Raw genomic sequence first — 18,606 nt, 5'->3', positions numbered from 1 at the left:
AAAGTAGAGGGTCAGTGAAAAATAGGAAGACCCTCAATGAGATGGACTGACACAGTGGCTGCAATAATGGGCTCAAGCACAGCAATGATTGTGAGGATGACGTTTTGTTGTACGAAAGGTCACTATGAATTGGAATCAACTTGATGACACCTCAGAACATCAATTAAAAAATTGCTAGCTTTTAATTTGTGCCCCAACTCCAAACTAATGAATACTTCCTAGTGAAGTATTCATTACATTATATTCTATTGTCTCCTTCTATTTAAAATTATTTAAGGATGCACATTTAAATTAAAGTCATTTTTACATGTACCTAGCAAACTTCGTTCCATTAGGAACTCATTTTGAGTTAAGGAAAAAATAGTGTCAAGTGAATAGTCCAACTAGACTACCTTTGAAGTTCCTCCCACCTCTGAGAGGAATGATTCTATATTTCAGTAGTCAGAGCCAATCTTACTACACGTAGAAAGGAGTTGTCTAAATTGCATTAATAACAATGAAAAAGCCTCCTGCTTAACATTTATCTCTTCCCTCATCACCACAGTGCCAAAAATCCCCTCGCCCATTAGAGTTATTTCTTAAAGGTGCTCTTAAGGCTTATGAATTTTATCTGCGTTCATGCATTATATTACAAGGAAGGCTAACCAATGAACTCAGATTAACTTAACTACTACCTACTGCCATGTTAAAAAAAATAAGACTCTGCATGCAAGTTTTAGGTTGAGATGAGAAAAGACCTTGATATTGCTATCAAAGTTGTCTGAAGTAGCTCGGTATATTTTCAAGCAGCTTCTTGCCAACTGACTGCCTCTTTCTGCCTCCACATAAAAGGCGACTTCTCTGGAACTTTAATCTTCCCGTCAGCCATCTCATATGGCCTTTGCATAACCCTCCTCTTGGATCCAGTACTTGCTTTCCATTCTACCCCTTGAGCTTGACATGTTTGTATTATTTCTTCTTTCTGAAGTCTGGAGAACTTTTACACACATCCACCTTCTTGGGCCAACCCATTCTAACATTATCTAGTTTCACAGTCCCAGCTTCTGAGAGCCCTAGAAGTCTTGCTTGTCTTTGAGGAAAAGTCAGACTGCAGAGTACAACAGGGTAGAATTATAAGGAAAATAAACGGGGCAATCTCAGCAGGTAACTAGGTAACCGGCAAGAGGAATAGGAGAGTCTTCAGACAAATGTGGTTTCAATTCATAACTTTTTCCTAGCACCAGTCAGACATAATGACATTATTGTTGTTGCTAGTTCCAACTCATAACAACCCAATGAGCAACAGAACAAAACACTGCCCAGTCTTGTGCCATCCTCACAATCAATACTATGTTTAAGTCCATTGCAGCACTCATTGTGTCAGTCCATCTCATCGAGGGCCTTCTTTTTTTTTTGCTGGCTCTCTACCTTCCCAAGCACGATGTCCTACTACAGGAGCTGGTCCCTCCTGATAATATGTCCAAAGTACATGAGACTAAGTCTCGCCATTCTCACTCCTAAGGAACATTTTGGCTATACTTCTTCCAACACAGATCTGTTTGTTCTTATGGCAGTCCACGGTATGTTCAACAACCTTCGCCAACACCATAATCCAAAGGCATCAATTCTTCTGTCTTCCGTATACATTGTCCAGCTTTCACATACATATGAGGTGATTGAAAATACCATGGGTTGGGTCAGGTGCATCTTAGTCTTCAAGATGACATCTTTGCTTTTCAACACTTTAAAGAGATCTTTTGCAGCAGATTTGCCCAATGCAATGCGTCGTTTGATCTCTTGACTTCTGCTTCCATGAGTGTTGATTGTGGATCCAAGTAAAATGAAATCCTTAACACTTCAGTCTTTTCTCCATTTATCATGATGTTGCTTCTTCGTCCAGTTGTGAGGATTTTTGTTTTCTTTATGTTGAAGTATAATTCATACTGAAGGCTGTAGTTTTTGATCTCCATCAGTAACTGCTTCGAGTTCTCTTCACTTTCAGCAATCAAGGTTGTGACACCTGTATAACACAGGTTGTTAATGAGTCTTCTTCCAATCCTGATGCCCCGTTCTTCATATAGTCCAGTTTCTTGGATTATTTACTCAGCAGATTGAATAAGTGTGGTGAAATGATACAACCCTGATGCACACCTTTCTGAACTTTTAATCTATGAAGTATTCGCTTGTTATGTTTGAATAACTTCTTATTGTTTGTACAGATGCCTCATGAACACAATTAAGTGTTCTGGAATTTCCATTCTTTGCAACATTACTCATAATTTGTAACAATAAAATCAAAACCAAACCCCTTTGCAATCGAGTCCATTCCAACTCATAGTGACCCTATAGGACAGAGTAAAACTGCCCCATACAGTTTCCAAGGAGCGCCTGGTGGATTCTAACTGCTGACCTTTCGGTTAGCAGCTGTAGCTGTTAACCACTATGCTACCAGGGTTTCCAATTTTTAATGCTACACACTGTCAAATGCCTTTGCATAGTCAATAAAACACAGGTAAACATCTTTCTGGTATTTTCTGTTTCCAGCTAGGATTCATCTGACATCAGCAATGATATCCCTTGTTCCAGGTCCTCTTCCGAATTCAGCTTGCATTTCTGACAGTTCCCTGTCAATGTTCTGCTGATATTGCTTATTCTTTTAGCAAAAATTTACTTGCCTGTAATATTAATGATATTGTTCAACAATTTCCACATTCTATTGGATCACCTTTCTTTGGAATGGCCACAAATATGGACGTGTTCTAGTGGTTGGCCAGGTAGCTGTCTTCCAAATTTCTCGGCATAGACAAGTGAGCAGTAACTGTGTTGCATCCTTTTGTTAAATCATCTCATGTGGTAGTCTGTCAATTCCTGGAGCCTTGTTTTTCACTAATGCCTTTAGTGCAGCTTGGACTTCTTCCTTCAATATCATGGGTGCTTGATCATATGTTACCTCTTGAAATGGCTGAACTTGGAACAATTCTTTTTAGTACAGTGACTGCATATTCCTTCCATCTTCTTTTAATGCTTCCTGCATCATTCAACATTTTGCCCATAGAATCCCTCAATATGGCAACTTGAGGCTTGAATTTTTTCCTCAGTTCTTTTAGTATGAGAAATGCTGAATATGTTCTTCCCTTTTGATTGTTTAACTTGAAGTCTTGGCACACTTCATTATAATACTTTATGTTGTCTTGTCCTGCTGCCCTTTGAAATCTTCTATTCAGCTCTTTTACTTCATCATTTCTTCCATTAGTTTTAGCTACTCTTTGTTCAAGATTAAGTGTCAGAGTCTCTTCTGACATCCAATTTGGTCTTTCCTTTCTTTCCTGTCTTCTTAAAGACCTTTTGTTTCTTCACGTATGATGTTCTTGATGTCATTCCACAACTTGGCTGGTCTTTGATCATTAGTATTCAATGCATCAAATTTATTCTTGAGACAGTCTTTTAATTCAAGTGGGATATACTCAGGTTGTACTTTGGCTCTCATGAACTGATTTTATTTTTATTATCTTCAACTTGAACTTAAATCTGAGCAACTGATTGCCTGTTTCATAGTCAGCCCTGGCCTTGTTCTGACTGATGATATGGAGCTTCTCCATCCTCTTTCCACAGATGTAGTCGATCTAATTACTGTGTATTCCATTTGGCAAGGTACATGTGTATAGGTACCATTTATGTTGTTGAAAAAAGGTGTTTGCAATCAATAAGTCCTTGGCCGTGGAAAATTCTATCATGCAATCTCTGGCGTTGCTTCTGTCACCAAGGCCTTATTTTCCAACTACCAATCTTTTTTCTTTGTTTTCAACTTTTGCATTCCAGTTACTGGTAATTATCAATGCAACTTTATGGCCTGTTTGATCTATATCAGACTGCAGAAGTTGGTAAAAATGTTCCATTTCTTCACCTTTGGCATTATTGTTTGTTGGGTAAATTTGAATAATAGTCATAACAACTGGTTTTCCTTGTAGGCATATGGATTTTATCCTATCACTGACAGCATTGTATTTGAGGATAGATTTTGAAATATATATATATATATTTTTTTATATAATGAATGTAACACTATTCCTCTTCAATTTGTCATCCCTGGCACAATAGATGATATAAATGTTCAATTCAAAATGGCAAATACCAGTCCATTTCAGCTCACTAATGCCTAGATTATCAATCTTTTTGTGTTCAATTTCGTTTTTGATGACTTCCAATTTTCCTAGATTCATACTTTGTACATCATATGTTCTGATTGATTATTAATGAATGTTAGCAGCAGTTTCTTCTCATTTGAGTTGTGCCATATCAGAAAATGAAGGTCCCAAAAGCTTGATTCCATCCACGTCATTAAGGTTGACTCTTGCACAGTTGCATTCTGAGTGCCTTCCAATCTGAGGGGCTCATCTTCCAGCACTATATCAGACTATGTTCCATTGCTGTTCATAAGGTTTTTACTGGTCAGTCTTTTTCAGAAGGAGAGCACCAAGTCCTTGTAAGAACACTACAGTTATGAAAAAATTGCCACAAAATATTAGCCCTGATGCATTACCTAGAATTTAGCAGATATCTAAAGTAAAAATACCCTCTGGTTTATTTATTATAAATAAGAGGAAACTAAAGCAAAATAGATCAGTTTCCTCTAGATTTGCACAAATACATTGTTTCAACAATTCACTGTGACCTTTAGAACTTGTCAGTATGTTATAGGCTTGTGTAACTCATTTCCCTTAAACTACAAACCACAGCAAAATTCCCATGGTGACCGTGTATTTTCCAAATTGTGTAGACCAATATTGTAATCAAGCTAAAGATCTAGAGATGAAGGTATTTGTATATTCAATTACCAGTTTTAGTGTCATCAAATTCCTTGAAGTAGTATTACATTATCAGGTATCATCCCTCTCTGGTTACATTCTATTGTTATCACATGCCCTCCCTATGTAGAAAAGGAGGAAGTGCATCCTCATATAAGGTTTATTACATTACAGTCTCTCTGTGTATCCACAACAATATTGTGTGGATCAATAGAAATAACAAAGAACAAGCCCTCTACTTCTTTAGTCCATAGATATTTTAAATCAGGACTCTCAGTAGTGGGAAAAAGTGGAACATATAGCCTGACCTAATTCTTTTCAAGGATTGTCCCCCCAAAATAAATAGGGCTTCATAAACTAAATTAGTAACTCAAAGAAGTAAATGAAAAAGTAGAAAAGCACTTCTTTCTTTGTGATTTTGTATAAAAATACAGGGCTTTTTAAAAAATAATTAAACACTCCCTCAGGGAAATTACACCATGAGGTTATGTACAAGCAAAGCCAGCAGCAACTTGCTGAGCCAATCCAACATTCCACTCAGTCTGGCTTCAGAAAGGAGAATTCCATCCCATGCCTACTTTACTAATTGCTTAACGAAGGGGGAGAGGACTTATTAATTTACCAATACATCATAATTTAAAAATGCATGAAATGGAACTAGATATTGGGAAAGTTAATAGAAGCCAGATGGAATATCATGTATAATATCTCTCCAAATTATTCCCAAGCTAATACAGCCAACACAAAATTAGCATTATCTTATTGTTACTAGCACATCCCAAGTCTGTTTCATTAGTAAATCAACAATAGAGTGTTTACCGTAGGCCAAACACAGTGCAGAAACTTTATTTGTAGACAAAAGGTAAAAGAAAAGCAATTTTGAAACATGAAATTGAAACACTCAATTGTGGATTGCTCATTTTAGTACTTTTAATTGGAAAGAAAAGTTAGTTCCTCCCTCCCTCCCTCCCTTCCCTCCTCCCCTCCTCCCCTCCTCCCTTCCTCCCTTCCTCCCTTCCTCCCTTCCTCCCTTCCTCCCTTCCTCCCTCCCTCCCTTCCTCCCTTCCTCCCTTCCTCCCTTCCATCTTTCCTTCCTTCCTCTCTTCCTCCCTCCCTTCCTTCCACCTTTCCTTCCTTCCTTCCTTCCTTCCTTCCTTCCTTCCTTCCTTCCTTCCTTCCTTCCTTCCTTCCTCCCTCCCTCCCTCCCTCCCTCCCTCCCTCCCTTCCTTCCTTCCTTCCTTCCTTCCTTCCTTCCGTCCTTCTTTCCATAAACAAGTTAATTTCAGGTGGTATTGCTATTAAAAAAAATAATAATAAGACTGGGAAATGAGGTAGTGAAGAGGAGGTATGCATAAATAAATAAAAATGGGAAATAGGATAGTGATGCAGGGAGTGTACACCATGAAAGAGAATGGTCAGGGAGGATATTCTGAATGTTAATATTTTATCTGAAACCTGAATGATAAGAAGGAGTGTTTTGGATTGAATTGTGCCCCCCAAAGATATGAAGAAATCCTAACCACTGTACCTGTGAAAGTGACCTTGTTAGGAAATACGGTCTTTTTGAAGATGTTTTCTGTTAACATGAGGTCATACCAGAGTAGGGTGGGGCCTAATTCCTTTTTGAGTCATGTCTTATAAAAAGGAGACAAAGACACAGAAGGGGAAGACAGACACCATGTGAAGATGTATCTAAGAGCAAAGAAACACTGAGAAATACCTGGGGCTACCAAAAGCTGGAAGAGACAAGGAAGGATCGACCCCTACAATAGACGGAAAAAGCATGGTTTTACCAATGCCCTGAATTTGGACTTTTGGCCTCCAAAACTATGAGACAATACGTTTTTGTTCTTTAAAGCCACCCACTTTGTAGCGTTTTGTTATGGCAGCCTGATCTAGGGAACTAAATCAAAGAGCCATTCATTTAAATATCATAAGGAAAAGCAATGCAGGTAGATAGACCAGCAAGTTCCCTGCTGAGAATTTGCATTTCTACCCTAGATATACTGAACCAGAATCTACAGTTTAACAAGGCCCCCAGTTGATTCTTACATATAACTTCGTGGGAACTTGTTAGAAATGCAAATTCTCAACAGGGGTTCGAGCACAAACAAACTGATTCAATGCCCTGGTTAAAAAAAAAAAAAAAACAAAGCCAGTGTCGTGGAGTCGATTCCGACTCATAGCAATCCTATAGGACAGAGTAGAACTGCCCCCATAGAGTTTCCAAGGAGCCCCTGGTAGATTCGAGCTGCCGACCTTTTGGTTAGCAGCTGTAGCAATTAACCACTACACCACCAAAACCCTGGTAGAAAGACCTTAAATCAAGAGCAAAGCGGTTGAAGAAGGACTAGGAAACCAGCGTGGCTGGTGTGTTACGAGGAAAAGAGAGTGAAGTAGAATTAAGAATTGACAGGCAAACGATACCAGACCCTTATTGTTCCTATGAGGAATTTGGATTTTATTCTCAAGGTGAGTGAAAGTTATAGGGAGATTTTAAGCAAGAGAATGGCATGATCTGGTTTATATTTTAGCAGATCACTTTAATTAGTATGTGTAGCATGAGGCAAGAGAGGGAGTGCACAGGAAGCAGTTAGGCATCTATTGCCGTTGTCCAGGAGAGAGAAGGAAAATACAATTAATCCATTTCTTTAGAACAGGTTCTTGCTAATTAGAAACTTCCTGTAATGGAAGGGGTTTTGTAACGATCACTGTCAACTGAAAGAGCTGCTCTGGATTTCAACGTATGGATCAGTGTATTAAAATAAAGGAAAATCATTGAGGCCCATATTGCTCTACCGCATTTCTAATTAAAAGGAACTGTAAAAAAGAAACAAGAAAATTCCAGAAGGACATACAAGATCATAACTTACCATTTTTCACCTTGCAAGACTTGTTGTCCGGCTGCAATATGTAGCCTTCTACACAACTGCAAGCATAGGATCCATGTGTATTTATGCAGGTCTGACTGCATGTACCATAGACAGCACATTCATCTCGATCTAAAACAAAAATTGGCATCATTTTTAAGAAACCTTATTCTTGGATGTATTCTTTTCTCTTTGAAGAGAACATTTTTGTCAAACTTTGTAAATAGTCTATTGTTTTAAAAAGTAAGAGACAATTTCAATAAGCTTTTTCAAAACCACACTAACTGAAAATCAAATCCATTGTATACTTAATATCAAACAATTTATTGCATTTGTCCGGAGCAGACCAAAAGTCCTGGAATATTTTTGCAAAGGTACAACATGTACCCCAAATAATATTTGTTGAATAATTCCGTTGTTTATGACACTGACTTTTTCACTATTTTCACGAAGAATCAGTCCAGTAACATGGTTTTCCATCAACAGATTAAATAAGAGCTCTGCAAACAATGCAAACCACCATTACTAAATTAAAAATAGAAAATTTTTATGCACTTCTTGAAATTTCATCTTAATGAAATTTTAATATCTATAGTCCTTCTACTCCCTCTCTCTTTCCCCTGTCTATATTTCCTTCTTCCAGCATCTTGTTAACATCTCTGTAAATAGGTACTCAATCATTCTTGACTGACTAGGTAGATAAAAAGACACTTGGTAAGACGTGGTTAAGAGATCAGCTTCTAACCAAAAGGTTGGTGATTCAAACCCACCAGCTGCTCTGCAAGAGAAAGATGAGGGAATTTGTTTTTGTATGAAGATCACAGTGTTCAGACCCTGATGGGGACAGTTCTACCTTGTCCTATAAGGGTGCCATGAGTTGGAATTGACTGGATGGCAACCAGTAACAGGTCAGTAATTATTATTTAGCAAAACGTTATGTTCAGTCTATCTTATGTACCAAGCACTGTGGTAATCCCTGTAGAAACAACATGGCCCCTACCCCTAAGTGAGGCAAGTCTAGTGAAATATAACTGCAGTAACATGTGTATCCTTATAATAAAAGCATATTCTAGTTATAATAGGAGCACAGAGAAGTGAGTGAACCTGATTGAAATTGGACAGAGAGCATGAAGTGAAGAGTATATATTGAGCTGAGTTTAAAAGATAATTTGACTAAATGACTAAATAAAAATTAAAAAAGTAATGAGATGGACAGGGACATTCCAATGAAACAAAAGAGCATGTGAACAGACACAGGGATGAAATAGTATATGTGTATGTATGGAGGGAGGGGGTGGGTTTCAACAAATCTTAAGAAGGAAAGTGAACCAAGGGTATATACAAGGTAGTGGGAGACGATGAGATTGGGAAAGTAGTTTTGGGGCTAGATAATGAAGTTATTTGTAACCTACACTAAAGGCTTGTACATTAAGCATAAGCAATGGGAGAATATTAAAAGTTTTTAATTAGGTGAGCCATATGACCTGCTTTGTATTTTAGAACTAAACAAATTCATATAAAAATAGATTGGTGAATGTAGAGAAGCAATCTTAGAAAATTAAGTATGTTCTAATTTCAGGCAACAAATTATATTTTGAAGTAATTATATTTTGAACTAAGTCAGTGGCAGTGGGAATGGAAAAGAGGGAATGGACTCAAATGTTTAAGAATTAAAATAGACAGTATCTGAAGACTGACTGGAGGTGGTAGAAATAGTGGTCCAATTTTGAAACAGACAATACAAGAAGGATGATAGCTTTGAATGAAGATATAATGGGAAGAGAAAGTAAGTTTGACACGGGTGTGTTAATTTTGAGATGTCTGTAGGGCAACCGGAAACCCTGATAGCATAGTGGTTAAGTGCTACGGCTGCTAATCAAGAGCTCAGCAGTTCAAATCCACCAGGCACTCCTTAGAGACTCTATGGGGCAGTTCTATCCTGTCCTATAGGTTCGCTATGAGCCGGAATCGACTCGACAGCAGTGGGTTTGGTGTTTTTTGTAGGGCAATCTTGAGAAAATGTTTAGTAGGGTGTTAAAAACATGGGACAGGTAATAAAGGGTGACATATGTCCTCTAATATTTGGGAGTCAATTGCATATAGATAATAGATTAAACATATGCACACATGCACACATACATAGCAGAAAATTAGATTTCACAGGGAAAGGAAGGGGAAGTGAGAAAAGCTCAGCTAAAGTCAAAGACTATGAGAGACAGGTAAGAAAGAGAAGACCACGAGCCTCCTATGAAGAAGACATTGGGAGGAGCCTGAGAAGACAAAGTTAAGAAAGAAGACCTTTTCGAGAATATCAGAGTGTTTAGAAGAGTTATATGCAATGAAGAAATCTGGTAACTTAAAGATTGAAATTGCCACTTGAATTTGGCTAGTAGGGCACAGGTGTATTGACTTTGGCATAGTAACAGTGGAAGTAGGGACCTTCCAAGAATGGAGGGTGGATCTTGTTAACTAGAAAAAAAGGTTTTGTTTTACTGAACCTCTAAATGGGATAAGATATAGCAATTTAGACCCTTTAACAGAGTTTGGTTCTCAGTGCTTGTGAATGCCCAACTTGAAGAGAAGTTGGGACTCTGGGAAACAATCCAGGAAAGACAGGGTGAGGAAAGAAATGGAAACAGGAAGGAGAGAGAGAAACTGAGAAGATGGCTTGAGGCTGTGTTGTTAAATGGTTTAAATTTACCTATTAAAAACTCCTCAGTTAAGAGGTGGCTTAAGAGTTTCAGTAAGAGGGATGTCAAAAAATGTGTTTGAAATTATTTGTGTATTATGACATAAAATCTTCTTTCCCTCCCAAACTTTCTATAAATCCTATTACATATAGAAATCACCTTACATAAGTGGATAGTATTACTTTGTAATGGTAGAAGCTCCAGAAAAGGAAAATTCACCTCTGAATTAGTGACTATGGAATGGAAAACTGGTTGCGTAGTGGTTAAGAATTTGACTGCTAATCAAAAGGTCAGCAGTTTGAATCCAGCAGCAGCTTCTTGGAAACCCTATGGGACAGTTCTACTCTGTCCTATAGGGTCACTGTGAGTTGGAATTGACTCAAGGGCAATGGGTTTGGTTTGGTTTGCTTTGGAATGGTGAAAGCCATTGGATTTCAAAATGATTCATAGTGGGAAAGTGGGGAGTTTGGAGCCAAGATGACTAAGAACGTAGAACCTCTGGGAAACTACAAATATCCTGAGAAGGCTTTAAAAGTCCTCATTGTTATTATTGCTGTTGTTTTGTGCAGTTGAGTCCATTCTGACTCATCGCAACCCTATAGGACAGGGTAGAACTGCCCCACACATTTTCCTAGGCTGTAAATCTTTACAAAAGCAGACTGCCACATCTTTCTCCCGTGGAGCAGGTAGTGGTTTTGAACCACCAAACTTTCAGGTTAGCAGCTGAGCACTAAACCACTGTGCCACCAGAGATTTTTCTTAAAAGTCATTAGGGAATAAAATGGAGGGTTTTAACCTTTAAAGGAACCCTGGTGGTGCACTTGTTAAGCACTCAGCTGCTAACCAACCTGCAGCTCCACAGGAGAAAAGACTATCTGCTTCCCTAAAGATTAAAAAAACAGCCTAGGAAACCCTGTGGGACTGTTTTCACTCTGTTCTATAGGGTAGCTATGATTTGGAATCGACTAGATGACACACAAGAACAACAAACAAGCCTTCCTCTCAAGGAGGAAGAAGATATTGAAGGTTGCTTTACTTAAATTACCAGACTACAAACCAGGTAGCAGTGAATTGAGAGATGAACTGGAAATAACAAAATTGACAAAGGAAATGCAGTCAATTTGTTAAAGATCTTAGAATAATAAAGAAAGAGGCGTTGGGGCAGAATAACTAGAGGAAGAGGCAGGGTTCAGAGAGGAAGTTGGTTTTGTTTCGTTTTTTGTTTGTTTTCTTTTAATATGGAAGAGACGACTACAGAAAGAGTAAATAAGGAGGCAGTGTTTAGAGATACATAAGAGAGACATGGGTGGTTGGTTGGGATTTTGAATACAAATGTAAAAAAAAAAAAAAACAAGTAGCAAAGCTCTTCTGAAATGATAGTTAACAAAGCATAAACTTGTTGCCTTAGAGTTGATTGCCACTGATAGCAGCCCTATAGGACAGAGAGGAACTGTCCCATAGGGTTCCCAAGGAGCAGCTGGTGGATTTGGACTGTCGATCTTTTGGTTTACAGGCAAGCTCTTAACCACTGTGCCACCAGGGCTCCTAAGGAAGCATGGATGAACACAAATGTAAATATTGAAAAGTAAGACGGTGAGTAAGTTGAGGAAATTAATATTGTTGGTATTTAGAAACTCTGTTTTAGAAACTGAAGGGGATAAGTTGAAAAAAATGATGTTTGAGAGGAAAAAGGATGATTTGGAATAAATTTTTGAAGGAACTGGTCAAGAGAACGGTGGCATATACTTTCTGTTCATATCTTCAGACCTGTCAGTGATATCCTACTGTAGGGATGTTCCTCTGTGCCTGAGGGCTTGTCCGCAGTCCCCCCATTTTTAGAAGCTCATTTAGAATTAAATGAGTTATCACAGGACAAAGTTATAGGAGAGGTGGAACCACCCCCAGCACACAACCAGTTATTCCTTGGAAATTTGCGTATAAATAGCTCAGCTCCCTTGCTCCTCATTAGAGAGTTCTGCCACGTGCTTAAATTTAATCAAGCTTTGTGGTTTATTGGTTGCCTTTTGTTTCCTGGGGGCCCTGGTGTCACAGTGGTTAAGAACTTGGAAACCCTATGGGGAAGTTCTACTCTGTCCTATAGAGTCGCTAGGAGTTGGAATCAAGGGCAACGCAATTTGTTTGGTTTTTGGTTTCGTTTCTTTACTGTATTCTCCCCCGCATCACCACCAAGGGGGGTGGGGTGAAGAAACAACCGTAAAGCAAAACACTTTCACATGAATTCTTGTCTCAAGGTCCATTTCTGGGAGAATCTAGGTTCAAAAAGAGCTCAGTAAGGAAAACAAAAAGATTGCTAAGTAGCATAAGGAACCATTTAAATTGATAAACAATGCATTTGTATGATATTAATTTGCACTATTTTCAGATTTCTTCAGCTTTATGTAATGGCCTGCATTTGTAGCTGCTTTGTTTGAAGTAAATACTTTTGGAGATTAAGAAAATAGTGTTTGGTGCTTAGTCTACAGTTATAATGAAATAAATTAAATCTTGAATTTGGTAAAGTACAGCCCCTGGTGGCAGTAATGTTTCTTACCTACTCTCACAGATTATTCAACTTAAATATTACTGGTTTCTATTTCAGTTCTTCTGATATGATTATGCTATCCAGGAGGGCAATATGATTAATGATTTTTTTTGTTGTTGTTGCTGTTCTTTCTCCTTAGCTAGCATGCACTGTTGTCACATTGATATAAATCCTCAAAATTGCCCACAAGGGAATAGGCATATTATTATTTGTAATGCTGTCTTTTTTTTTTTTCTTTAGGGACAGAGAATTTCCTAGAAATATGATCTCAAAAAAGGAGCACTGGTGACACAACGGTGGAGCACTGGTGATACAATGGTTAAGCGCTTGCCTGCAAACCGTTGAAACCCACCAGCCACTCCATGGGGAGAAAGATGTGGTAGTCTGCCTCCATAAAGATCATAGCCTTGGAAACCCTATAGGTCACTACAGGGTCACTAGGAGTCAAAATTGATTAGATGGCAACAGGTTATGACTTCAGGAAGGACCGAATAATGCTCAGAAATAATGCTCAGACTTGCCAGTCAAAGAGGGGAGAGAAAGAAAAAAAAAAGGAGATCCTCTTCCATTAGAGATTTTCCAAAAGAGTTGTTGTACAATCTTTACCGGTGTTCAGCAGAAGAAATCGATATGCTTGTTTTTGTGCGTTTAACTAAGACATAGAGGAATCCAAGTGCTCAACTCAGTTTTATTTGTGAAAAAAAAAAAAATTTGTGAAAAGAAACTGCAAATTCGAATTTCTATAGAAGTCAGGTATAGAAGGTAAGCGGGAAAGATGCAGTCTAGTTACAGAAGGCTGCTCTGTGTAAAGAGTTAGGGCTGTTTTGAACTGGAAATAGCATGCATGTGCAAAGGGGGCAGGAAATATTCCTATCTGGCTGACTTTTGTGATAATGAGGTGTCTAATGTCGCCATATCTTCTGATTTTTTCCGGAAAGTCTGAACTTTTGTGTGCAACCTTCTAATTTTTTTTTTCCAGGTATTATGACCCAGGAATAATCTTCTGATTTTTAAATATTGATTTTAAAATTACATGAGTCAAATAAATATGAGATTGGCTTCCCTATAATCAGACTATGCAGCCCCTGGTTTGGATAAAAGGAGCCCTGGTGGCGCAGTGGTTAAAGTGCTGGACTACTAACTGAAGGTCAATGATTCAAAACCGCTAGTGGCTCAAAGGGAGAAAGACGTGGCAGCCTGCTTCAGGAGAGATTCACGGTCACTGTGAATTGGAATCGACTCAATGGCAGTGGGTTGTGTCTGATAAACATTTAATAATAAATGTGTCTATGATGTTTGTATTATGCAGAAAACAAACAATCAACAAACTAAAAATTCAAGTGTCGAATGAACCTGAGAAGGCTATGAACCTCTTTAGACTAAGTGGACACTAGAGGTCTGGGTTTTAGCCCCAGATCTATTAATGAGAAGATGGGTGAACTTAGTAAGTCACTTAATTTATTAGAGTCTCACTTTTCTGGCATTTGACATGAGGATTTTATACAATATTCATTCTGAAGATTCTTCCAAGTTCACTATACTGATTTAAGGTAAAAGTGATAACATTAAAGAAAAAGGTTTGAATTAATCAGCAAAGCATCAGTTTCTTTGGGAAATATTCAGTTTATTAGTGTCTCTGGCAATGCAATTGTTCCCCGATTTAATAGATGCAGTCCGTATTTTATTTATTTTATTATATATGAATTCTAAATATCATATAAAATAATGTATATTATTTATATAGAATATTTATTAGATTATATATATTAAATATTACTCATTGCCTGTTGCCATCAAGTTGATTCTGACTCATAGTGAATCTATAGGGCAAAACAGAACTGCTTCATAGGGTTTCCAAAGAGCAACTGATAGATTGGAACTGTCAGCCTTCTGGTTAGCAGACTGAGCTCTTAACCACGGCATCACCAAGGCTCCAATATATACATATAGTGTATGTGTGTGTGTATGTATGTATGAGTGTATATATATATATGTACATACATATATAAACATATGGAAACCCTGGTGGCATAGTGGCTAAGTGCTATGGCTGCTAACTAAAGGGTAGGCAGTTTCAATCCGCCAGGTGCTCCTTGGAGACTCTATGGGGGCAGTTCTACTCTGTCCTACAGGGTCACTATGAGTCAGAATGGACTCCATGGCACTGGGTTTGTTTTTTTTTGGTTTTTGGTATATATATATATATATATATATAGGGGGCCCTGGTGGCAAATGGTTAAGCATTCAGCTGCTAACCAAAAGGTTGGCAGTTCAAATGCACCAGCCACTCCTTGGAAACCCTATGGGGCAGTTCTACTCTGTCCTATAGGGTCAAGATGAGTTGGAATTGACTCAATAGCAATAGGTTTGGTTTTTGGGTTATATATACATATAACAAGGCTCTAAACGTTACAGAAGCAGACTGTCACATCTTCCTCCTGCGGAGCAGCTAGTATGTTCAAACCACAGCTTTTAGGTTAGCAGCCGACCACTTAACCACTGTGCCACATATACCATATACATATGTGCGTGTATATATGCATATATATATATGTATATACATATCTAATGTATATATGTATATACGTATCTATATATTTATACATATATATAATTTTTAACAATAGAATGGAGGTGTAACTTAGAATTGTTCTACATGGAAAGTCATTTTTGGGGAATAAACATTTTCTGTAGAGCATTCACAAAAGAAAGAATTAAAACATTGAAAAAAAGAGTATATCAATGTTTTACACACATGTAATTTTTTTATAGTCACTATTATTGCCTTTTTTTTTATTATTGCCACTGATAAAATGACCATTAGCCAGAATTACCAAAGCAAGCATTTTAAGAACATTACATGGTTAGTATTTATTAAACTTAATTAGTTAATAACATATGTATATTAAACTGCAGTAGCTGTACAACGGTCTCAAAGCATTTAGGAAGTTAATACAATCCAATGTTTTAATGGTTAATCAAAACATCTTTCATCATTTTAGTTTTGACATTATTGCATATGAATTAAAAATTGATTGGATAAAAGCTTATCTGTAATGTCTAAGAATGTGTTTACTTAAGGTAGTGCCAACTTTTAAATCTCAAGAAACAAACTAATAATTTGTTGACATTAGTACTTCATGGAGTATATGGTAGGTGCTCAGAGATACTTTATTAAATTTCTGTTAACTAAGCCTCCATACTATACATACATACATAAATTACCATATAGAAGTACATGTCGTATTTACCTTTACAGCTTCTTCCATCTTCTTTTACTTCATAGCCATCTTCACAGAAACAGCTCGTGGTATTGCTGACAATTGCACATTTATACTGACAATTTAGCTCTTGGCAATTTGGTAACAGTTCTGTAGAGGAAAAACAAACATATTCTCTCTATTAGCTGTGCACGCAGATTTAATGTTTATATTTAAATATTATTTATATTTACTCACTGCATACATTCTAATAATATAGTCCTGATTGGTCCTCTAGAAAATTTCTGTGATTGGTCTAAAGAAGAAAAAATATATATTCTTTCTAAAGTATATTGGTTTACATTTTTGTGAACCATTCCTAATGAAATTTATGATCAATTTATTTGGTCTTCTACTTTTTAGCTTATTACCTACATTCAAAGTCACAAATTCTTTCAAATTCTGGTAAATTAAATTATTTTGAGAGGAAAAATGTCAACTCAGTAGTTGATTTGCCATGTATGCCTTTCTATCTGACACATCAATTGATTTTCTATCTTTTGAGGGCTTGTTTTGATTTACCAGTCCATGTGTAACCTTCACAGCAATCAATGTGAATACATTCCATTTCAATAATTTATTTTCCATTGGAGCATAATATTAAACAAATACTGGACATAATATATTTCATTATATCTGAACTCTTTTTGAGCAAATACATCATTGAGACAAAAGTTAGCAAGCCCACAGAGCAAATTAGGATTCAATATGATAAATGGATGAAACAGAGATGAAGTGACAGGAGCATATTCATTGTACGAATGATTTCTAACAGGAATAAAATTTGCTAAACTAGAAAAATATCTGGATAGAATGTGTAACTGATTCTGCTGTCTATAAAACAGGGGCATTAATGGATTGTGACAACACTATTGTTTCCTCTTTTTCTCTCAAGCAGAAAAATAAGATAGAGTTTTGAAGATTAAAGTTAAATGACTTAAAATATGGTGATATTTGCCATAAATGTAGCTGGTGCTTCAGAAAAAATATATATGCATTATAATAGAACATAAAAGTCCAATGTGTCAAAGAATATTTGGAACATCCCAATTTGAGAATTATTTTACTAAAAATTTAATTATATATAATATTTCCTTAGCTCAATTAGTGTCAACACTTTCATACAACTATTCATACAGTCTCTCTTCTTAAATCTCCAAGCCTCCCTCTTAATTCTGACTTACTTATGATAATCTTTCCTCCTACTTCTCTGAGGAAATCAAAGCAATCGGAAAAGATTTTCAACAAATTTACACTCCACATTGAGGTTTAGGTGCACCCATAAGTACTTCAGTCAAAAGGCTTGGCAATCTACTTCTGAAAAATCATCATTAAAACACCTGTGGAGCACAGTTTAACTCTAATACACATGGGGCTAATGCCATGAGGCAGATATGACTCCATGGCAAGTTTTTTTTTTTTTTTTTTCTATCCATCTATATATATTCTTTTCCCCCAATGACTTTCGAACTTGGTTAAACTTATCATCAAGATTCCCCCTTCTCTAGACACATCCAAACACTTTGAGGGACCGAGTAGCTGGGGCTGAGCCCTGAGGACCATAGTCTTGGGGGACATCTAGGTCAATTGGCATAACATAGTTTATAAAGAAAGTGTTCTGCATCCCACTTTGGTGAATAGCATCTGGGATCTTAAAAGCCTGTGAGCGGCCATCTGAGATACATCTGTTGGTCCCATCCCACCTGGAGCAAACGAGAATGAAGAAAACCAAAGACACGAGGAAAATACTAGCTCAAAGGATTAAAGGGCAACATGAACCAAAGACTCCACCAGCTGGAGACCAGAAGAAGTAGATGGTCTTTGGCTACCCCCAACAACTGCCCTGACAGGGATCCCAACAGAGAGTCCCAGACAGAGCAGAAGAAAAATGTAGAAAGAATCCAAATTCATGTAAAAAGACCAGTCTTACTTGGTCTGTCAGAGGCTAGAGGAACCCTCCAAACTATGGTCTCCAGACGCTCTGCTAACCCAGAACTGAAACCATCCCTGAAGCCCACCTTTTAGACAAAGATTGGACAGGCCTATAAAATAAAAAAATAACACACGTGAGGAATGTGCTTCTAAGTTTAATAAAATATACAAGACCAAATGGGCAGCTCCTGTCCAAAAGCAGGACGAGAAGAGGGGAAGGGACAGGAACTGGACTAAGGGACACAGAGAACTCAGGGTGGAAAGATGGACAATGCTGTTACATCATGGGGATTGCAACTAATGTCACAAAACAATATGTGTATACATATTTGAATGAGAAATTTACTTGAGCTATAAACTTTCACCTAAAACACACAAAAAAAGATTCCCCCTTTCTGTTAACAAAATCCCATCCCCTCTCACCTGCACAAGAATATTATTTCGACTCTTTTCTGCAGCTTCTCCTAATCATTTTCTGTGCATGTTAGATCTGGGGTTGGCAAACTAGAGTTCCTCTGTCCTTTGCAA

General features: G+C 37.4%; 1 protein-coding gene across 1 annotated transcript in view; it reads right to left on the bottom strand.

Moving 5' to 3' along the window:
* The window catches only part of LRP1B (LDL receptor related protein 1B), a 1,749,164-nt gene that overhangs the window by 1,126,717 nt on the left and 603,841 nt on the right, over positions 1-18,606 (bottom strand). Inside the window, exons 3-4 of the mRNA XM_064287257.1 lie at positions 16,138-16,257; positions 7,658-7,786 (exon numbers count right to left, since the gene is read on the bottom strand). Coding sequence (XP_064143327.1) covers positions 7,658-7,786; positions 16,138-16,257 — 249 coding nt within the window. The remainder of the gene's footprint in view (positions 1-7,657; positions 7,787-16,137; positions 16,258-18,606) is intronic.

The sequence above is a fragment of the Loxodonta africana genome, chromosome 6 (assembly GCF_030014295.1).
Source record: "Loxodonta africana isolate mLoxAfr1 chromosome 6, mLoxAfr1.hap2, whole genome shotgun sequence".
NCBI lineage: Eukaryota > Metazoa > Chordata > Mammalia > Proboscidea > Elephantidae > Loxodonta > Loxodonta africana.
This window is presented reverse-complemented; position numbering and strand designations above follow the sequence as displayed.